Source organism: Ambystoma mexicanum, chromosome 7p (assembly GCF_040938575.1).
Source record: "Ambystoma mexicanum isolate Mex_15411 chromosome 7p, UKY_AmexF1_1, whole genome shotgun sequence".
Taxonomy (NCBI): Eukaryota; Metazoa; Chordata; class Amphibia; order Caudata; family Ambystomatidae; genus Ambystoma; species Ambystoma mexicanum.
Genome location: NC_090939.1, coordinates 673574995 through 673598505, shown reverse-complemented (window position 1 = coordinate 673598505; position 23511 = coordinate 673574995). Strand labels below are relative to the sequence as shown.

At 44.6% G+C, this 23511-nt stretch overlaps 1 protein-coding gene across 5 annotated transcripts in view; it reads right to left on the bottom strand.

The window, feature by feature from the left end:
- Positions 1-23511, bottom strand: part of ARHGEF7 (Rho guanine nucleotide exchange factor 7) — a 1715641-nt gene that overhangs the window by 208831 nt on the left and 1483299 nt on the right. For 3 of the 5 annotated variants that reach the window (XM_069636766.1, XM_069636767.1, XM_069636770.1), the window contains one exon: positions 2919-3095. The exons of the other annotated variants lie outside the window; for them this stretch is intronic. In XM_069636766.1, the coding sequence (XP_069492867.1) occupies positions 2919-3095 (177 nt within the window). The remainder of the gene's footprint in view (positions 1-2918; positions 3096-23511) is intronic. 5 annotated transcript variants of the gene reach the window in all.

Sequence of the window (23511 nt, the reverse complement as noted above, 5' to 3'; positions counted from 1 at the left end):
GGTTAGTGTAGACTGCATTTTAATTGCAGCCTAAATTAGTCCACAAACTGCCAATGTTCCAGAAATATCATTAACAAATGAATAGCATGTGCAAAGGTGTAACTTGTAGTAGAGTTTCAAAGGGGGGGGGGAGGTTGAAGGGAGAATAGATACCATAGTGCTCAGAATATGCATGTACTACAGAATCACATCTTTAAATGCAAAACCGTTTTTATTCTGTAATGTGTCGGATAATTACACTTTTTGTTGGGAAATTGATGAGAACATGCATTTGTGTAGATGGGCAGCTTGGAGAAAGGTATGATTGTAATGAACTCATGGGATCAGAAACAAGAGAATGGTTAACCCAAAAAAAAAGAAAAAGAAATATTATAAAATCGAAAATCAAATTTCCTTCATGCCAACCACCTCCATAAAGATGCCTACTCAAGAGCAGCAAAGAGGACAAGTGTCAATGCCACACTATTGTCCATAGCTACAAAATGAATGCGCTCCCTCTTAATTTATTTTCTGCTCAAAGAGGAAACTGGCGGAGAGGTAAGGAGCATGGCTGTGCATCAGAAAGTGCTAAAGGCATAAGGGACTTCTATGAAGTAGTAAGAAAATAGATCCTCAAAACTGTTCATTTGAACTTGATCTTATAATTAAATGTATTGGCTGCAGTTTGGTCATTTAAAGTACATTTTGGTAAAAATGTTGGTAAATACATATATTTTCCCTGTATGCACAAAAGACCATGACTGAAACACTGAATACAATCAAAATCTGAGTGGACTTCCGATTCTGGTTGATCTGTTCGCCAAATCTTTATTAAAAAAAAAAATCATAAAGTAAATGCACCTAAATTCCTTTGCAAATTTCGATTTAATTAAGAAGTTGTATTGCCAGTTTCCTTCTCAAACCCTATGCATCAACAGAGTAGGTTGGTACACCTTTAACACCAAACATTGTGTGGACGCTACCATGGTACCACAGAGGCTTCCATAGAATCTATATTATATGGTGTTTCAATCTACACTAAGCTCTTAAAAGCACGCTCATTGACTGGTGAAGAGTTTCCTGAAACACGTTTGTTATAAACTGTCAACATGTCTCTTTGGTAAGAGCTCTGATAGTGAGTGGAAGGCAGTCATAGCCATACTACTTGGCAACATTCCTCTGGCTGAAATTATACAATACGGTTCTATGGAGATTGAAACATCCCTTTGGTAAGCAGTACTATCTCATAACCCCTCCTCTCAATGCATGGTGGGAATGTGGCGAATTTCCGTCTGTGTAAACACACACGTGTGTATGGACCTAATTAAGAACAAATATATGTGTAGCCACATTCTGAACTTAAACCAGTGATACCAACTACACCCACTTCTCTTCCTCAGAACCACTGCTCCTTGAGAATATTTACGTTTTTAAATCGGGATATTCTCAAGTCGAATGCAAGTTTAATGCCCGAGAGTGGGAAAGTATATGATTGATGACATTATGGTACCTGGTAACACGTTTGACGATATATTACAAATTGAGACATGCATTGGTAAAGCCGTTAGGTACGGGTCAAGTAATGTAGATTCACTTTGCCGTGTGGTGCAGGACAGGTTTTAGAATAAGAAAACCAAAACCAACAACAATGTAGTGCAGCACAAAAGTGAAAAACACACCAATTGGCCAAGCAGCAAGGAAACAATACACGCTTTAGAAAAGCATTATTCGTAAATGTATTCAGAGCTTAAACAGCTCCATGCAAAATTACGGCCTCTATAAAAGAGCTTTTACCAGGATGCACTTGTTCTGCATCATAGAGCAGGTGACTGGCATCAGGTACCCACTCTAATGTGCATCTTCAAGCGCACTGGAAGAGAATGAAAGCTCTCTAGCCTAACTTAAAAACGGGTTGCGTGAGCCCAACATGACTTTATGGGATAATTCTCACTGTCATGTACCATTTCAATCAGACTTGATTGGAGCTTTTTAAGATGAATTGAGCTAATGGCTGCACATTTGTTGTCAACTTTTAATGATCCAGGAACACAAGTGACGACCACGAAAGAAAAGGAATGGTGTTCTGGGCAACTCGGACAGAATAGCTTAGTTTGGGGAGGATCTGTTTTGTCCACAATACTTGGCAAAATATACACATGTAAGCTGTTAATCAGGTTTCTGTTTTTAACATTCTCTCTTCTGTAGAGCCAAAGCCCAATTTCCTGAGGGGGAACCTTTAATACTTGTGAGTTTCCAAACATGAATTTCAATAAAGTCTGGCAACTACACTCCCAGTGCACGTATTAATGTGAAGTCTTGCAAGTTCTAGACAGCACTGTATTTCGAACGCTTGGTCTGCACTATCTCACACTTAGTATGGGGTCATTTGATATCTATGCAGAATTTGTAGATGTTTCTATTCTTCAGTGTATGGTTTATTCACATACGGAATCTATTATTATTGTATGTATTTGCTCAGCCATGTTTCATTTTAGATCTGATGACTATCTACATGGACCATACAGGCAAAGTGCATACAAAGTTAAAACACTAAGGATAAATAATAATATATCGCTGGCACTCTGCTTCAAATCAGTAAGGTTTCTGTACAAAATACATAATATACATACTTGGTTGGATCACAAAGGACATCAATAAATAAAAATAACAGAAGTAATAAAGCTACACATCGATTAAATAAAGGACCATACAGTATATCCATTACTGAATATACATCTCCCCTTTCTCAGATCATTACTGTTCATGAATGTAAAGTATAAAATGGTGCAATGGAGCTTCTAGCAGAAGGAAAACAGCGAGTTAATGAGACAGACCACAAGAATACATCCAAGACAAGCAAGTTGTGAAATAATAGGCATTTGTTAAAAGCTCAGAAGTGCATTAGTTCTGGTGAGAGATATATGAGCAGCAGCTCTTACGAGATGTTGACCCCATTCTGTAACTATGTGCTGTCCATATACTGTCATAGTCAGAGTCTTCCGAGAGGTCTGAAGGCTCCAAGCGAGAAAGACTACTGCGGCGACCCAAGGAGTCAAGACTTGATTGGTCATCATCAGCCAAGACGTGATTATGCATCAGGTCAGTGCCTTGCCATGCTAAGGATGCATATGAGTGGAATGAAATGGAAGAGGTGAAAAGGCAGAGGGGTGATGAAAAGGAGAATGTGTAGGAATTGCCACAATCAAAAATAAGGTAAAACAAAAGGCAAAACGATGAAGGGAAGAGAAGGAAGAGAGAAAACATTGTTAAAAAGACTCAAATCATTTTTGTTTCTCGTTTCAGGTGAGTTCTAATCAGAAATTATTCTTTATGTGCTATAATGCTAACTTATAAAGCAGGCTGACACTGATATATCAATACAGTAAAGTGTTTTTTATTAAATGCCTATCAAGCATATGGTCCAAGAGGAATAGCTCTGTTCAACAAACCTTTTCAAAATATAGTTTTTTTTAAGCGTGCAGCCTCCTTTATAAGCTTTGACTAGGGCCTCCAATACCTGCCTTTTTACAAAGCAGTCTACATCTTACAGAGCATTGATGTTTAAAGTGAGGCATAAATGGAAGGACAAAAATTCCAAACACAAGCAATCTTCACATTCTTCTACAGTGTGCATATAATGTTAGGAGTCACTTGCTCGTGGGAGGAGGCCAACTGCATAAAGAGGTAAAGTCTGAAGCCAAAACCTTTGGGAAGCTAGTCTGGGTAATCTTTTGGATGGAATTGCATGAGCAGAATAATAAGGTATTTATTTATTTATTCATAAAGTGCACTAAACCCGGAGGCATCAAGGTGATGTTACAACCAGTAAAGCAGAATCTTAGTGGAGCAGAGAAGGAAAAGAGCCAAGGGAGAGAGTGAGGAAAACAGTAGAATAAACAAAGACAATAGGGGCGAGGCCTTCACTACAGAGTTAGTTGAACAGCCATGTTTTCAGTGTTCTCCTGAACACCCAGTATGACTGTTCTGCTATCAGAGCCGGCAAGAGTGCATTCCATTGTTTTGCTGCAAAGGTAGGAAAGTTTTCCCCTCTGGATTTGCTCTTTTGAATTTGGGTAGACTAAGCCTGTTGGTATATGCCAAACTGGGGGGCCTGTCTGAATGGGCTCTGTTGATCTTCCGAGAGAGGTAGGGTGGGGCTCAGTTGGAAAGGCATGTGTGTGTAATGGGTAGGGTCTTGAAAATGATCAGTTCGCGAACTGGCAGACAGTGCTCCTTCTTCCTGGCGTCAGAGATGTGCTCCCTTTTGGCTATGTTGAGGGCAGCTCTGATAGCATTGTTCTGGATCACCTGCATCTTACTAATGTGTTGAGAGGTGCCAGCAAACAGGGCGTTACAGTAGTCTAGCCTTGCCTCAACGATTGCTCTGGCGATGGTGAGACGGCTTTCCTGAGAGAGGAAGCATCTGGTGGCAATGACAGGTTTCGTAGTGCAGGCGGCAGAGGAGGCGATGACATCCACCTGACGCGTGAGTGAAAGGGTGGCGTCAAGATATACTTCTACGGTCTTAACTGTAGTTATATCCTAGGGTTATTTAGAATCTTAAATATCCAAGCTCTCTGGACCGACAGGCAAAGGAAGATTAAGCTCTACATCCACATACACCCTAATGATACACAAACATGCTTGTTAAAAAGCTAAAGATTTTATGAGCTTGTTAGAAAAGAGACTGGTAATGGAGGCCCGTAATTACATGTATAAAACACATGCATACACTTGTTCAAGTATGGTAACAGATTGAATAGTTCACTAAGTAATATTTTCACCAGGAAAGGTAACTTGCACAGAAAGAGTGCACTCCCTAATTACAGCACTGAAATTGAAAGCAAGCATCGTTTTGAAAACTTAACTCTATTCTAGTTTAGCTGAGAAACATTTGGATTAGTTACAAACAATTGCACAAGTTGCCGTTTCAATCTTGACAAAGGTAACTTAGGCTTTCAGCATTCAAAGAAATACAGAGTAAGAAAATGAACTGTCAACAGGTTTTTGAGCAATTCATTGCCAAGATAAAGGTAAAAGATAGGCATGAAAAAATGTTTACTCTGGTTGTGCCACATTTTGCAATTAGTAAGGAAGTTTTCAAAGAATGTTTAATGTCCATTATTAGTTACCCTCTCTAACAATGTTTATTACTGCATCAATGCAAAAAAAAAAATAACAGCTAAACTTACCTGGCCATTAGAAACATGAATACAATTTAATTATTATATTATTAAATAATTTCGTTAATGTATATCAAATAATGTGTTCAGTTGAGGTAAATGAGATACTTTCAGCGGAATATTTATTAGTCACAGTCAGGAACAGAACAAAAAAGCCTTAAGTGGCAATACTCTTACCCACCGAAAAACAGCACGTTTTTACAGTAGGCACCACCATCATTTTAGCAATATGAGATTGATGTATTCAATATAGCTTTAAAAAACGACAAATTCCACCATAATCGTACAGTGTTCTAGACATTTCTAAACGGCTTTCGGCTGTTCACACGCTATATACAGCATAACCTGTAAGGCACAGAACCTATAATACTGTACTTACAAGTCATTTGATCCATATGCTTTCCTCCAAGTAACACGTAAATAATAAAAGCTGTCTGCAAACTAGGATGGTTCAGTCAATGAGGCTAAGTTCTGGTGAAATTAACAGTCAAACTACTACAGATTAATGCACGTTTTTTTAAGAACTACAAATGTTAATTCTAATGGTGTGTAGTAACATTTGTTAAAATGCAGAATTTAGCCATCACTTTACCAGAGACGCATTGAATGCCAAGCAAGTCCAAAGATAACTAAAGTACTCTAGGAATAGGGCTAACAAAAAGGGGAGGAACAGGAGAAAACCCCAAACAATGTGCCAAGACCAGGTAGTTGGAGGTTTGAGTGTCGCTGTGGATCATAGTGTGGGTGGCACACTCCCTTGGTACAAGCAAGTGTTTAAAAAAAAAACAAGATTGCGAGGATACTGTGATGAATCCTATGGAGTCCCCACAAACTGTTGAATGAACTGCTGCAGAATTATCTGATATTGTTAAACCAAGTGTTTCAGAATTACCTGCACCAAGACCTTTTTGTTGGTCCTAAAGAACGAATAAAGTATTCTTGGTTTATAATAAGTTGTTGCTATGAACTCTGTGACACAAGTGGAAAGAGGAAAACCTTGTTGGTGAAAATAAATTGTTATGCGCTTTTTGTTCACACTTGGAAAGAGGAAAAGTCTCGTCGAACATTTGGCTGAAATGTTAACTGTTGGCTGAATTCAAGTTGGAACTTTATGTTCTCAAGTTTGAACCAAAAGAAATGAAGTGGAACTTTGTTACAAGACAGAATTTCCTCATCTTACTGCAACTGTTAAATAGAATCCTGCTGAAATCTGGGGTAGGGGAATTCACCCAGATCATAAGGAAAGACTGTTAAAAGTTGTGAACCTAACTGATATCGATCTGTTTTATTTTGCTATATTTTACTTTGTTGTGTTATTGTATGCCTAAGTGTGAGGGACAGAATCATTTTGTTATAGTGCTTCCTTTGGTTTATTTTAGGCAGGGAAATTATTGTCATATATATATAAGCCGGAAAAGAAGTGCAGAGGGAGCGGCCCAGCGAGGCACTGGAACACTACGGGAGATGTGGCCAGGTCTACTAGGGCGTGTCCTGAAGGTGAAAGTCTAGAAGAACCCTCAGGCTCAGCGACTCATCCAGAGACTTCAACTTAACAACAGATACCAGAGAGGGAGCAGACAGTTCTAGAGGCACCCGCAGGCCCCACGCAATTAGTGGGGAATGATGGATGAGGGGAAGGCAGAGCTCAACACAGGAAGCTATCATCCGGCCATTGGGTGCATGATGCAGACCAAGAACAGAGGAGCATCTTGCGTGGTTGAGAGGTAGGAGGGAGGCAAGATGAATCGACGGCCTGAGGCAGCACATCAAGGGGCAACTGCCAAACAGAACGCTGGTGCGACTTGGTTGGACAGATGTACGTAGTGTTGCATAGTGAGGTTGTCCTGCACCTTGCACAGGGACACAGAACAGAGAGGACCACAGAGCACATGACACCTTCCATTCTAAGGAGCTGTGTGTACCTGTTACGCACATCTAGGTTCTGAAGCGGGTGGACATGAGGCAGTAAAGAAAGGAACAAACGGGCTTCTCGGAATAAAGAAAGACACAGACCCACTTGAGAGAAGTGGTCAGGTGAACACTAGTGTATTTCACTGGGCAATTTAGTTCACAGTAGTAGATGGGGCGTCACCGGCAGCTGAAAATCGGGGCATCACAGCTAAAAAAAAAAAGGCACACACACACACATATATACACATATATATATGGGATACATTACTCATCGTAATCGTATTTCTGATGCTTGTATCTGCTTAGATTCACATGCTGTGCATAGGCCGACATCTAGTGGAAGCTGCGGAGTATTACAGTTTGTTTTTTGAAACTCAAAAATGGACGTCGACACAGGGCGTGCCAGTAATACTATCCCTAGTGTGACGTCCCTTGTACCCATGATCCCTCACGCGTCTAGGACCCTCAGATTGTGTTTTTTTTTTCCTTACATGAGGTAGCATGAGGAGTAGCGTGAGTACAGATAGACCAAGCAGATAGAAGGTAGAAGGGTAAGACTACAAGCATCCATGAGCCTTCCCTCAGAGGGGAGGAAGGGAGAGTCGCATGTGAATCTAAGCAGATACAAGCATCAGAAATACGATAACGGCGAGTAATGTATCCCTTCTGAGGCTTGTGGAATCTGCTTCGATCACATGCTGTGCATAGATTAGCGAATAGTACCTGAAGAAGGAGGTGGGATGTGAGAAGGCTCATGAGCAAATAAATGTCTTAGAACCGCTTGTCCCACTTGTGTATCTGTCTTGGAATGAGTGTCAATGCAGTAGTGCTGAGTAAAAGTGTGAATAGAGCTCCAAGTAGCTGCTTTGCAAATGGAGTCAAGGGGTACATTTGCAATAAAAGCCAGGGTGGCCCCAATGCCTCTTTGAGGAGTGGGCCCTAGGCGTGAAAGGCAGAGTCTTTTCAGATATTGAGTACAGTTAACAATCCACTTAGAGATGGCACCTTTAGAGATGCGATCCCCCTCTCTGCCTGTGGCTACGGAGACACACAGCTGATCTGTTTTCCTTAGCGGTCTGGTCTTGTTTACATAGTAGAGGACCGCCCTACGCACATCTAGTGTGTGTAGTTTCACCTCAGCCGAGCTTTTGGGGACTTGGAAGAAAGCTGGAAGCTCGATGGACTGGTTTACATGGAATTTAGAAATAAACTTAGGTGAGAACCTAGGGTGTGTAGGGATCTAGCACTGGCAGAGCCTGAATTTCACTGACCCTTCTTATAGAGGTAATAGCTACTAAGAAGGCAGTTTTATAAGTCAGGTGTTTGAGACTGCTCTTATGCATGGGCTCGAATGGGGGGCCCATGAGCTTAGATAGCACCACATTAAGGTCCCATCCTGGAGGTGGGTTAGAAATAGGAGGGTGAAGTCTCTTTACTCCTTCCATGAAGGCCTTAACTACTGGTACTTTCCACCACGACACCTTGTTATGGGAAGTGGTGTATGCTGACAGGGCTGCCAAGTGTACCTTCAGTGAGTTAAAAACCAGTCCCGCATCCAGCAGGTGGAGCATGTAAGTAACAATAGTGGAAGGAGTGCAGTCAACTGGGTTGACTTGCTTACTCTGGCACCAGATTACGAATCTCTTCCATTTGTCAAAGTAGCAGTGCCTCGTGTTGGGCTTCCTAGCCTCTTTTAGGATGTCCATACGGTGTGCAGTCATAATGTCGACAGTCAAAATGTCGACAGTCAAAATTTCGAAAAATAAATGTCGAAAAACAATAATGTCGACAAACAAAAATGTCGACATTTTTCGGTATTTTTTCGAAATTTTGAATTTATTGTAAGAATAAATAAATAAATATATATATATAAGATGTGTTGAGTATGAGGGGTGGTTGGGGGGTGGCAGGGGGATGTTGGGTGAGGGGGGGTGGGGGGGACCCCCCCATAGTAAATGATACTATTGGTTGATAGTTTTAAGGGTTTATAGTCATAATGTCAAAAAAAATGTCGACATTTCTTTTTCGAAAAAATGACTTTTTACATTATAAGTATAGGATGTCGACATTATTATTTTCAACATTTTTTTTTCGACATTATGACTATAAACCGTCCATACACCTCTGTGGTCATTTGAGATGTCCAAACTCTATGACCTCAGGAGCCATGCTGCCAGGTTCATTGAGTTGGGTTGAGGGTGCACTGTTTGACCTTGGTGCTGGGACAATAGGTTGTACCAGCTCGGAAGTCTGATGGGTTCGCACACCGCCAGTCTGCGTAAGTGTGGGAACCACGATTGTCTCGCCCACATGGGAGCAACCAGGACGAGCGTCATCAAATCTCTGTTCATCTTGTTGACCACCTTCCTGATTAGAGGAGTTGGTGGAAAAGCGTACGCAAACATCCCTGACCAGTTCAACCACAAGGCGTTCCCCTGGGAGTCTGGTTGGGGGAACCTGGATGCAAATCCTGGGCATTGTCAGTTTTCGCTTGTGGCGAATAGGTCTATAGTGGGGAAACCCCACTGAGAGAAGATATCTTCTACAACTTCTCTGTGTAGACACCACTCGTGTTCCTCTGGGAGGGGTCTCTGCTCAGAGCATCTGCTAGGGAATTGAGATCCCCTGGAACATGTTGCGATGACAGGAGGATGTTCCGTCTGAGTGCCCATATCCAGTTTTCTGGGCAAGCTTGGACAGATTTGGCGAGCGAGTCCCTCCTTGTTTGTTCAGGTAGAACATGGCTGTAGTGCTGTCCGTCCGGATTTGCACTGACAGGTTTAAAAGGTAGGGTTCGAAAGCTTGAAGCGCTCTGAATACTGCCAGAAGCTCTAGCAGGTTGATGTGATTCTTGGCCACTGCGTGAGACCAGAGACCCTGAGCTGTGTGGTGGAGATGGTGAGCTCCCCACCCCATCAAGCATGCATCGGTTGGGACTACCGCCTGTATCTCGGGATCGTAAAAGGGTTTCCCCTTGGACAGATTCTCTCTTGTCCACCAGAGAAGGCTTTGTACCAGTGTTGGCGAAACGACCACTAGATCGTCCCACTGACCACTTGCCTGAGACCACTGTTTCGCCAACCATTCCTGCATGGGACGTATGCACAGGCGCGCGTGGGGGACCAGGTAAATACATGACGCCATCATGCCCAGCAAACGCATTGCTTTGCGTACCGTTATCTGGCGACCGGACTGGTATTGCAGAATTTGCAGCAGTATATTCCGAATTCTTTCCTCTGAAGGAAAGGTCAACCCCTCTTGAGTGTCTAGGATAGCTCCTAAGAATTGTTTGGATGTGCTTGGCACTAGACTTGACTTTTTCTCGTTTATTGAGAAGCCCAATTCGAAGAGGAGGTTGATAGTCCTTTGAATGTTTGTTCTGCAAATTACTGGGGTTTCCCCCGTGATGAGCCAGTCGTCCAGGAAAGGGTACCCCAGGATTGCCTACCTGCGTAGGTGTGCTGCCGCCACCGCCAGTCCCTTGGTGAATACCCTTGGGGCCGAAGCTATCCCGAAGGGCAGTACCTTTACCTGGTAGTGCCGACTGTCCACCTTGAAGCGCAAGTATTTTCTGTGCGCTGGGAACATGGAAATATGAAACTAGGCATCTTTCATGTCCAATGTTGCCATATAATCCTCCTTTTTTAGGAGGGGGATTACCTCTTGGAGAGTTGTCATGCAAATCTTTTGGGGCTTGACATACTTGTTGGCAGGCCGTAAGCCCAATACTGGGCGCATGGTCAAATCTTTTTTTGGCACAAGGAAGTAAGTTGAATAAATACCCTTGTTTACCTGGTGTCCCAGGACGAGTTCTATCGCATCCTTTGCTAGCAGATTGACGATCTCTTCTATGAGGATCTTCTGGTGTTCCAAAGAATGTATTTTTTGTCATGGAGGATGGTCTCGGGGACGCTCTAGTAGTTCTGTACAGTACCCTGCGGATACTGTTGACAGCACCCATCTGTCTGATGTGATCCCTTCCCAAGCTTGGGTGAAGTTGGAAATGCGTCCCCCTACTGGGGTTGCGTGAGAAGGGACCCTGAACAGAGCGTCACTGTTTCGGTGGAGGCGTGCCTCCTCCTTTATTGGGGCTGCCTCTACCTCTACCACGTCCTCTCTTATTACCCCTGCCGTAACCCTGGGTAGACTGCTGGTTATTATTGTTCCACTGTGTACCCTGCCCCTGGGAATAGTTAGAACCTCTCTGGGAATTTTGGCCACGTGGGCGACGAAAATTGCCATTGCCTCTCTGATTCGGGGGTTTAGTGGTTAGCTGGCCTAGGGATTTGAGTGTTTCATACTCGTCCTTAGCATTCTTTAGTGCATCCTCGACCGCCTTACGAAACATCAGATCCGGCTCCACCGGTTTGTCCAATAATGACGCTTGTGTTTCAGCCTTGAAACCAGACTGGCGTAGCCAAGCGTGTCTCTTAATAACAGTGCCTTCTGCTATTAATCTGCCGGCGTTATCCGCGGCATCAAAGGTTGCCTTTAAAATGCAACCGGACACGGCTCTTCCCTCCGCTGAAAATCGTGCCAATTGGCTCTTTAAGGGTTCTGGTGAGGAGTCTATGAGTGCCACGACTTCTTCCCACTGATGGCAGTTGTAGCTGGCCAACAGGGTGGTAGAGTTGGCAATCCTTGCCTGGTAGGCAGAAGTGGAGGCCACTTTCCTGCCTAACCCGTACAGTTTTTTGCTCTCCTTGTCGGGAGGAGCCTCGGACGATGATAAGGGTGTTCCAGCCCTTTTACGGGTGTTAGTAACAACCAGGGAGTCCGGCTTCAGATGCCCCCTTATATATAGTGGGTCTGATTGGGCCGCCTTGAAAAGTTTTTCAATCCTAGGGTTCACTGCTCTGGTGAGGTTAGGATTGAGGCGTGCCAGGTCTATTCTTCTTTGAATAGATTTTAGGATAGGGATGGGCTTAGCAACAGGCCTCCTCTCCCCCAATAACTTCTGCAAAGTCTCTTTCCTCCTGGGCATCCTGGGTGTCAATGTGGAAATGTTCGGCTGCTCGAGACAGCACTTCATTCAGGAGCGGCTGGTTGTCGACAGGGGAGTCGGTAACCGGGGCCTCTCTTTCTACTGGGAAGTCTACCCTGTAGGGGTCTTCCTCCTCCTCATCTTGATCCTCATCATCCCCATAGTAGCCTGTCCCAGTTTGTTCCTCCACCATGCCCAAATCTGGATCCTCAACAAAGGATGTCTCTCCCTGGTAATGAGAGTAGGGCTGGACGTACAAGGGGTCTGAAGACCCTGTTGGTGTCCCAAAGTGAAACCTTGTACTTGGAGGTATAGGATCCTTAGAGCCAGAGGGTGCTGACCCGTCGGGAGTATAAGCAAGAAAGTGCTCTGGGTTTTGTGCATAAAAATCTGCCAAAGATGACATTCTTGACATTACCCTATCTATGTCAACACTGGTCCATTCTCTGGAACTGGGAATGACCCTTTCTGGGAGTTTTTCAAATTTATCCTGACTAGACTTGGTAGCCTCTGCAGGGGTTTTGGTGTTATCAGAAGACCTGGACTTGTCTTTCTGTTTTTGAGGAGTGGAGTGTTCTACGGGCTTGGAAGTGGGTAGAGATTGCTTCCTTTGTTGTTTCCCTCCCTCCCCGTGACTGGAGGAGTGTTTCCCGTGTGTTTTAGGGCCCTCAGAGCTTTTCGACGCCTGGCGTCGAGGTTCGGGGATCTTGACCCTATCCTTCGAGCGTCGAGGTAGGGGTTCGGGATCTGTAGTAATTCGGTCTGTGGGCGCCGACTCTTGGAGTGCGGCCTGAGGGTGGAAGTCGGCTTCGTCTTCCGACGATCGAACTTCTGTGACCTTAGGGAGCGAGGCACTCTTGGCAATAGTGGATGTTTTCCTGGCGTCGTGCAGCGATCGAGAGCGCCCAGAGGACGCCAATTCGGACCGTTCTCTACGTGCCTCTTTCCGAGAACTCGACGTGCATGATGAGTCTCGGTTGGACTTTATGTGCTTTGTGGAAGTGTCATGGGAAGCGCTCGTGTCGCCGGGGGTGTTCCCCAGAGCCGGCCTGCCGGTCGACCTTCCAAGGTCGGGGACTTGCGCTCGGCTGTCTTTCGACGCCATAAAGCCCTCGCTGTCCGAAGTACGGCGTCACTGCCATCGCTGAAGGCACCCTCCGCTGCCATGGCCTCTTGACGCCTGGCGTGGTGGGCCCAACACTTGATTGAACGGTCCTTAAGTGTTTTAGGCTTAAACCTACTACAGGCTCTGCAATTTGCCTCGGGGTGGTCCCTCGGCAAGCAGAGGTTGCACGTGGCATGTCTGTCGACCCAAGGGTATTTGCGATTGCACTTGGGGCAGAATTGGAAAGGGGTACCTTCCATACGCACCTTGTGGCAGCGGGCTGGTAAATGTAGGAATATATAAGTGTATCTATATATTACAAGAGTGTAGAGTATGACCACCCCCCACTCTCCCTACTTGCAGGGCCGAGGCCAGCGGCCCAGGCCTGGGCCAAGACGGAAATCTCGAGGCCCGAATCCGTTGTGCAGTCGACGGTCGAAATCCTCTCCAATCCGGCGTCGAGTGTAGAAATTCGGTATCTCGACGTTGGGGTGGAGAAAGGGGTAAAATTATCAATATTTTGCAAAATTATGGCTTAGGCCAGGGAACTCCGCGAAATGCTTCCGACCAGTATGGCGGAAAAAAACAATCTGAGGGTCCTAGACGCGTGAGGGATCATGGGTACAGGGGACGTCACACTAGGGATAGTATTACTGGCACGCCCTGTGTCGACGCCCATTTTCGAGTTTCAAAAAACAAACTGTAATACTCCGCAGCTTCCACTAGATGTCGGCCTATGCACAGCATGTAATCTAAGCAGATTCCACAAGCCTCAGAAATAGATATATATATATATATATCTATCAGACTTCAGATGAGAAGGGCTATTTTAACATCAGGAAATAGGCCTATCCCTTTCAATCCCTTCACTGGGGTCTAACTGAGCACTAGGGTTTGCAGAACCCCCCAAAAAAAACTTTGCTTGCTAATGGTTGTAAAGAGAAGCTTTTCATTCTCAGGTGACAACCTGTTGTACAGGTGTACAGAAAAAGTGATGGAAGAAAAACCCAGCTTCAAGAGGAATGTTTGCAGTCATGAAATCAATGGCTAAGGATGTTCCCGATTTTAAATCAAATATTCAAGCCATTCAACGTGACCTTGGCTCCATTAAAACACGCCCATTTCATAACTGGAAAATAATACCAATGCAAACAAGGAAGGTAGCCCCAAATTTGCCAACAAATAGTGGCGCTCTTGATAGACTAGATGATCAAGAATCCTGAGAGTGCAGGAACAATATTAAGGTATTGGGGATTACGGATGGCGTGGCAGGTCAAGCCATTAACGAGTTATAATTAAACTACTTTCTGAGTCCCTACAAATGGACAGAAGACAGTGGCCCAAAAATTACAGAGCCTCCAGATCACTGAGGCAGGTTCTTACCCGGACAAGCCGCCCAGACTAGTACGCCTTCAACATTACACAGTCAAAGAGAAAGCAATGCAACTGCTAAGAGAAAAGGAAAATGTTGTGTGGGAGGGACAGAAGATCTAATTCTTCGGGGACCTATGATAAGGGATCCTGGAGAAAGGTGTACTTTTGCAAAAAGAGCTCTTCTCCAGAAATATAAAATATTCCTGTGGGTTCACCCAAGAATCCATCAGATTCCGTATGATAACAGAAATTACATAGCCACTGCTGCAGCTGAGGTCTGGGAGCTCCCACGAGAGGAAGATGACAGAAGTAACAACAAAGCAAGCACATGGGAAAGGTTCCACCAGAGTCTTCAAAACAAATACCGGAAATGTTTGTTAAGAGTAAACAGAACTACAGAACATTAAATAGCAAAGCAAGCCAGGAAAAGGATTTTTACTTCATGATCTCCCCTTTTCCATAGAATTAAACTGCATGGCATAGCGTATTACCCACCATCACCTTCACAAATTCATCTCGCGCCATAATCTAATGTAATGTCAACAGTATTAATAATCTGATAAAAAACAAAAATCATTTATTTACTCTCTAAACACCAAGCGGACATTGCTCTAATTCAAGAAATCCACTTATCCGAACCTGGTGCTCAGAAAAAGGATGCACAATGGAAAGGAAAGATATTCCACTCCGTGGCAAAGGGAGAGAAAAACAGAGTGATTATCCTAATTCTAGAAAGACTCATCTTTCAACTCGAGAAAACACTCCGTGACCCTGAAGGCTGTTTGGTGTTGCTGTCTGGGCAGTAACGAAGAGATCTAATGTATGGCTCAAACAAGGATGATCCCTTCTTACTGATAGTTCAAGTACAGCTAGTCAGTGGGGTAGAGCAACACATGCTGTTGAGCGGGGATTGGAATGAAACTGTGGGCCCTACTCTGGATAGAGCTGTAACTCCAAGAAGACTCGTAGCTTGCGAGAAAAAGCATTTTAAAAAAATGGACAAAAAACTTGGTAATGCGTGGAGACTCTTGCACGCAATGACTCGAGACTGCACTTTTTAATCTTCCGGACATATCACCTTTTTGAGGATCGACTCCATTCTAATATCAGGCTCACATGCCAGCGATTTACTAGATGCCAAGCTTCTGGCTGGGGCAATCTCAGACCATTCTATGGTTATGGCGAAGTTCCACTACCCGATACTAGTTAGACCTCAGACTGGCTGGAATACAACACTCAGCTTTACAACACAGAACAAGACAGAAAATTACTTGGATACCATTAAAGATTTTAAGTTGCTAAACGAAGATGGGAGCACTTCAAAACAAACACTCTGGGACGCAGCCAAAACACCATTTAGAGGCACAATCATAGAGAAAGGGTCAAGAAGGAGAAACATGAAAAGGAGAGACCAGCGACAATAGAGACATCTAGCAAAAGGTAAGAAAAGAATATGGCACAGACCATCGCCACAGACCCTCTCTCCTCTTAACAGGGCAAAATATAACCTATATACAGGCTGAGCCAAATTCCAACATAAGACATTAGGGTGTACATATTATGATCAGGGGAATGCAGCAGGGAAATTGCTGGCTCACTTAATCAAGAAACGACAATAATCAAGAAACAACAAGAATATCTCGGTTTTAAAGGGGGAACGAGGTACAGTGGTGATCAACTCGATTAAAATAGGCAAGACCTTTAGGTCCTATTATCTCTCCCAATAAATGTCAGACTAAACTGGGGCTGATGCTCTACAACAGGGGTCTGCAACCTTTGGCTCTTCAGAGATTTTGGACTACAACTCCTATTAGCCCTCGTCAGTCTAGCCAAAGATGAGGGCTCATGGGAACTGTAGTGAAAAATGGCAGGGTCTCAGGTTGGCAGACTCCTGCTCTACAAGATGTCTTCTTCCAAGAAGCTACTCTTCCCCAGCTCTTCAGCCCTGTTGCGGACGAGATGTCTGCCCCAATCTCACAGAGTAAGAGGTTTTGGGGCAATTTTCGACATTACACAATGGTAAAGCACCTGACTCAGATTATTTTTCACAAGAACTTTTCAAGAGCTTCCAAACAAACGTGCTAATACTGACAAAACTTTATATGAAATTCTTTGACCAAGACCATCTCCGAAAGTCTATGCAGCAAGCTAATATTATGTTAATTCCAAAGCCTGGGAAGGATCGCTTAGAATTTGGAAATTATTGACCAATCTACCTCCCAAATACGGACTTAAAGGATACTAACAAAAATTTTGGCAGAGAGGGTTCAAGCATATGTTAGGGATATGATACATCAGGACCAAGTTGCTTTATCGCACATCAGTCATCTGAACATCTTCGTCGGTCAAATACTATACCTTTTTTCTATAATTCTGACATCACTACCGGCTACCTACTTCAAGTGAATGAACATGTCACTTGTTAATTTTCTATGGCAAGGGGGCAGGGCCAAATTCAAATTGGACACAGTCTATGGCTAAGACCAGGGGAGGCATGAACATTCCCCAATGTCAAATTATATCAATGAGCCTAAAAAATGCCACTAGTAGCAATGACCAGCATAGCGGGACCAGAGAGGCCGTTGTGGGTCAGATATGAAGACTTTCTGTTAAAAAACCATTCATCACCATTCGGCGCAATTCAGTCCTGTCACAATGTAAATCCGTCTGAGTAGCTATACATGAAAAGGAAATAAATCAGGGCTTTTGCGGTTAGAGAACATCCCAGAAAATCTGTTAGGTTCCCTAATAGCCCCATGGAGAAGGTGTTCAGCACACAAATATCATAAGAAGCCTGGACAGAAGCACTGGAACGCGTAATACAGACCCCAGAGATGCCAACACTCAATTCATATCACACAAAATAATTTAAAGGACATATTGGTGTCCCCCTCAAATGATAAATCAAACACAAGACCCTTGCTGGAGAGGGTGCAGAGAAGTTAGCTCCTTAATGCACATGCTATGGCCATTGTCCACTTATTAAGAGACTATGTTTAAACATTTCCAGAACTGTCATCATGACATTGGGGTATCTTTTGGAGAACACACCTCCATGGCTCTCTGCTGGGTATTGCTGATGTACAATGCGACTTGTAAAAACAGCAAGAAAAATTGAGACCATCAGCTCTGGGTAACACAAGAAGAATTGGCCTAAGACACTGAAAGGGTAAGTAAGTAATATATATCTGGAATGGCTATCTTTAATGCCACAGTTGGCAGCCTATGAACACCATTTATTAAGTGGCTAACCAGCAGAGGAAAGAGTGATTGAAATCTGGTGGCACTTTGTACAATTCTTGGGATACAGAGAATAAATAATGTCTTTAATGCGAGTCATGTTCTCTTATATAATGGTTAAAACACAAAGACAATTGACATTTGTGGGCTGTATATTAAAAGGGGAGGATAAGTCTGCTCCCTGCTATTATATTTTGTGGATTTGGTAACATTTTGAAATCCAATATAAATATTCTCAAAATAATTATACTCTAGGGGCAAAACATGCTCAGAGAAAATGTACTTGGGACCTCTGTGGAAATGAGTCTCCACAGGTGGATACCTGCGTTTCTCATATAGGTCAATTGTTGCAGTTTTACAGCCACTGTAAAATCTTCAGCCTGGCAGCTGGCCCTGCCCACTTCCTGTACTAAGTTTCCTTGAGTCCTGGGAACAGCCACCCCCTCCCAAGGGAGTCTGCCTATGTTTGCTCACCTGCCCCTTTTTTACCGTCACCAGCCCTTCTGCACCCTGGAACAGTTAGGTGGGCACCATTGTGCCCATCTCAGATGTTTGTCCACTTTTCATGTCCCTACCCCCTTCTTCCTTGGTACCTTTATCCACTTTTATTGGAACAGCTGTGGAGGAGGGGGCTGTGCATCCACCATTGTGTCCATACAGGGATGTTTGGCCCACCTGTCATGTCCCTGCCCCCTTGGTCTCTCCATCCCCTTGCTGGGACAGCTGTGGAGTAGGGGAAGGGGGTAATTCTGGGGAGGGCAGGGGGCCAGCATGTGTCAAGCGCCCCCCCCCCCCTGTAAATCTCCACCCTTTTCCTGTCACTTGGGCCCTGGGAAATATTTGGACCTCCTGAGAAACTTTCTCCTCCCGTATGGAGGGTGGAAGTGACAGCTGTGGAGGGGGACCTGTGCCTGAATGTGTCACCCTACACCCAGTCATAATCCCACCCCTTTCCTCCTTGGACCCTGTGGGCGGGCTCTGCAGGGGTTGATCAACAGCCTTATAAGTAGACGTGTGGGTGGGGGCAGGGGAGCTACAGAGCCCAAGCAGGTACACCTCTTAAATCTGGCTTACTCCTTTTCCATCCCCTAGTGCCCCTTAATCCCCAACCTGCTCTCCTCTGACCCTGCCTCTCTATCTGTCTCACTCTCTGCACCTCTCACTCGCCCTCACTCTCCTTCTGGGTGTGCCCAGCCAGTATTCCTCTCATCAATCCCCCTCATTGTGCCCACAGACCAGTGCAGATCATCATTCATGTCTAGTGTGCCTAACTTACTCTGCTGGCAATGAGCCTTCTTCCCTGTCTCTAATACATGAGTTTCCTGATTTCAGCAAAGACGTTGTGCCTTCTTTTGTGGTCTCACTTTCTTGGGTAGCCTGCCTGTTATTGCCAGAGGGTGGACCCAGTCTGCATTCACAACGCACACCTCACCAGGGTCTGTTAATTCCCTACCTCAAAACTGTGTCTCTGCCTGTGGTCTCCCGCACACAGCATTCCCCATTTTGGCCTGCCTTCCACTTTCACACTTCAGTAGACATTTTAGAGTGCAGCTTTGCATAGGAAATCCCACAGCTATTTTTAAGTTCCTGTAAAAAATTATTCATTTACCAAAAGCAGCCCAAGCATTTCCTCTGTACCTCCAATATCTTGCCCTTTTGATGACGTGAAGTTAGCACCTCAGATGAGAATGCAGCTCTGTAAAACTATAACAGAGGTTTGTGTTTTGTGCCTTTGTAAACTCTCAAGTTTTTTCGCCCCCAAAGAAAAGGTAAACATAATATGGAAGCACTCATACAGCTTGGTAGCATATAAGCCACCATACATCATCTCCATTGTTAGCTGCCGGGATAGCATGGGGCTTATAGACTTCCAGGATATGAGATAAATACTTAATTACAAATCGTGCAGCAAATTTAACAACCACTCTTCATGATAGGGCAGATCACTCTTCTGGGTTTGGGACAACCACTTAAGTCTGTTCTGTATGCATAGCCTAAGATAACCAAATGTCTAATAACTGTGGAAAATTACATTATTTAAGATAAACTTTTGAAGAGCAGATCATGCAGGGCGAGTTGCGCTGCAAACAATACCTTAAGTTTTGAAAATGTTTATGGTCAGGCCCTTTTAATTATGTTTTTCCACAAAAAAGATTGTTGCCTTTGCAAGCCAGATGGAGTCTTGGAGATAAGGGCAGCATCATCTGCAAATAACAATAGGTCCCATTTTTATTATCTAGGGAACGTGCACCCATATGTAGTTGATTTAAGGCAGCAGTCAAATCATCAATAAACAAAAGGAACAACACGGGCACCAAGACACAACCTTTTCCGACATCCCGATTGTTAGAAATCGGGTCAGTGCACTTACTTTTAATGCCCCAACAGACCAAGGAACTGTTGTGGCTTGGAGGAGGAAGGCTTGCTGTCACCGGCAATGCTGCCAACGCTGAAAAGCTCACTCTCTTACGCTCTCCCCACTGATATCTGGATCCTCCAGCGGAGCGGCCAGTGGTGCTGGCTGCTTCCTGCCGTTCACTCACAGGAACTCAGTGGGAAAGTGTACCATTTAGCCCTAGGAAGCCTGTTCTTACAGCTTGAAATTTGATCCTGGAAAGCAGAATTTCCTCCTCCCTGATTTTTTGGTCTCCAGTTCTGCTCTGCCTATGGACCAGATTTCCAACCTCAATAGCAGTCAGTAAGTCATTTATCTAAAGCCCTGTGTAAAGCATTGTATGCTTGTTGAACGGCTATTGATTGCCAGCTGGACAGTTGTTGAAAAATATTTTTAGAAAAATTGAAAGAGTGGAGAGGTGTAGGACTATGGTCACCCCGTTAGCCATTCAGGCATGTCCTTTTAGTTTATGCCTTGGTTGTGAGCTAGTCCAACTTCTCTCCACCCTGGCTTATAGACTCCAGATGTTTTAACCTGGAATGATGTCTAGTTCCGACATGTATTCAAGTTGTGATGATCCTTCAGATGGTGTCACTTCTCCCCAGGGGATAAACCCTCTCCATGAGTCTAGGGAGGTGAGGCCGCAAACCAATAGTCCCCCTAGAGGTGGTAACATGCGTGAGTATCTTATGGAGAGAGACTCCCCTTCTGGGATAAGGACACGATTGGGAGGCACAGCGCCTTTAAATTCCAACCCGGTAGGCTGACGATATTGCCTCAACCTTATGGGTCTAAACGCATGTCCAAAACCATGTGTTATTGTGAAACATCGAACCATCCTGATGTTTCAGGTAGTAAGAGGAAGAAGCACTCTAGAACGATGCAAGCAACCGGGAAAATTACAGGAACACATGTAATCAATGGAAGGGACGTTACATCAGGGCGTGACCTACTATATCAGGGTGTCGGAAACGAACAAAGGCAGAAGGGTACCAAGCAGAGTACCAGAGACAGTACAGAGGAAAGTACGAGAGAGAGTATTGGAACCGGAAAGAGAAAACGAGAGAGGGAACAATCTAGGCAGGGAATGAAATCGAGAACCAGAGAAAGTTCAAAGGCGAGAGAAAACCCAGAGGCAGGGTCGAGAAGATCGAGCTAGAGCTAGAGAAGTGAAGGGTGCGGATCAAGAGAACGCACAAGGATGTCTCGCAGGCTGACGGGCATCCTGGTTGTGGAGAGAGCAGAAACGAAGAAGAGGATGGGTGTCCTGACTGAAGGCAGAACATCAAACATTTTACAGATGAAACTTGGTGGCCAGTGGGTGAGAGTCAAACCAAGCAAGCGGAGTGGTAGAAAGCCCTGGCTAATCAGAAGCCTAATGTCCATTAGACGCTTGGAAGCATCATACCAGTCTGCCCTATGGAGGGACGGAGATTGGGTCGTTGTTGCGTAACCTGTAGTGGGTGGACCGGGTGATCCAACAACAAAGCCGAAACCACTAACCATACCCATTTGGAAAGCCACTTATACAGACCTGAGCAGTATCCAGAGAGGCGGTGGATGGACAGTCTATACAGGGAAGGAAGGTCGAGCACCTGGTCTGCTTCACGACAACCAGTGCAGGGATCAGGAGGCGACCCCCAACATGAGTTGAAAACGGCAAATGACCATCACGAAAACCCTGGCAGAACCGCTGAAAACTCCTGATACCAAGTACCAGGTAACGGGAAGTATTAAAATCTAGGATAGGGCCAAGTGAAACTTAAGAGAACCTCAGAGGGTGCCAATAACATCAGGACGGTGTAAAGAACGGTTAGCTGAACATGCACAAAAGTTACGAGCAGTAAAGTAACCAAGCTAACCCTCCCCTTGGCCGTTGGGATAAAAGTCTGTTGGTACGGCTCCGGAAACCAGATGCCCCTTGAAGCGTATTCGAAGGTGTTACGTTCTCGAGTACAATCCGAAGAAACCAAAACCTGTCAACAGATCTTTGGGAGAATCATCAACGAGAACAGAGTTCTCAGGAGGACAATAAGTAACAGAGACAAGAGGACCTCCTGGGAACACTCCAGAATCATCTAGGGCCGGACTATCGAGCCAAACCCACCCCAATCATCCTCAGTCATCAGTCTGTTAACAACTGCTAATTAGTCAACACTATATCCTGCCAAGAGTCTCATCTTTTCAGTTGATGACCTGACTTTGTCCTTCCTCGAGACAAGAAATCAAAGAAATGGTGTGGTTATCATTTTCTTTTCACTTGAAAAAAAACCAAGAGAACCAAGAATCCTTTGAGTCTGAGAAAATCGTAAATAATTTTGTGATACAGTTCCCAGGCCAAATCCACAAACGAGTGATACTGGTAAGTCAAAAGGGACTCCAGGAACTGTTTCATCATCTCAGTGGGGGCGGAGCAAGAGATGCGCAAAAACCCAGAGATTCCCCATAAGGGAAACTACAAACCTTATTAAGAACTGGGAAAGACATTGGGGAACCAGCTAGGAGAATGAAGTCTTTTTCCTAGCCCCAGAAGAACTTTATGTTACTATTGGATTTTCTGTTGGATTACAGAGACGGTTTAAGTTACTTACCTGTAACTATTGTTCTCCATCATGGGTCTGGCATGAATTCACATACTCATGAATATTCCCAGTCATCAGGCTGGGAATCTTCAGTAAAAGAAAAAACAGTTTCACTTTCACTTTAAAACTGTATTACTCCTCCAAACCAATCCCTGTCCTCTGGGTCACACTGACCCATCTAATGACAGTCCTCTCCCTAGGCCCCGCCTCTGGCAGCCATCTTCAGATCTGGTAAGCACGTAAAGTGCCAGTATGACCAAGAAGAGTCACAGAGGGGCTGCATGGAGTATTCACATGTGAATCCATGCTGGAGAACAATAGTTATAGGTAAGTAACTTAAACCTTCTCCAGCATGGGGTCTGGCATGGATTTGCATGCTCATGAACACAGCAGTACACATTACACTATCACAGGAGGTGACAAGGCTCAACAGAAGTAATCTTGACTTCACCCCTGGAACAGACTCGCCTCAAGCGGACAGGTTGGTAGCAATGCCTGGCCAACTCTGGACTCCTCCCTGGAATCCCTGTCAACGCAGTGGAATCTCGTGAAGGTATGCGTGGACCTCTATGTCGTAACCCTGCAGATGTCGAGCAGGGGTACACCAGAAAGGAAGGCCGTTGCCGCAGCGATCGCTCTGGTGGAGTGGGTTCTCGGGCAGGCCGGCAGAGGCCGGTTAGTCAGCTGATGACAGTGCATGAGTTAGCCGGAGAGCCATTTGAGATGAAAGCCTTTGACAACGCCTTCCCATTAGTCAC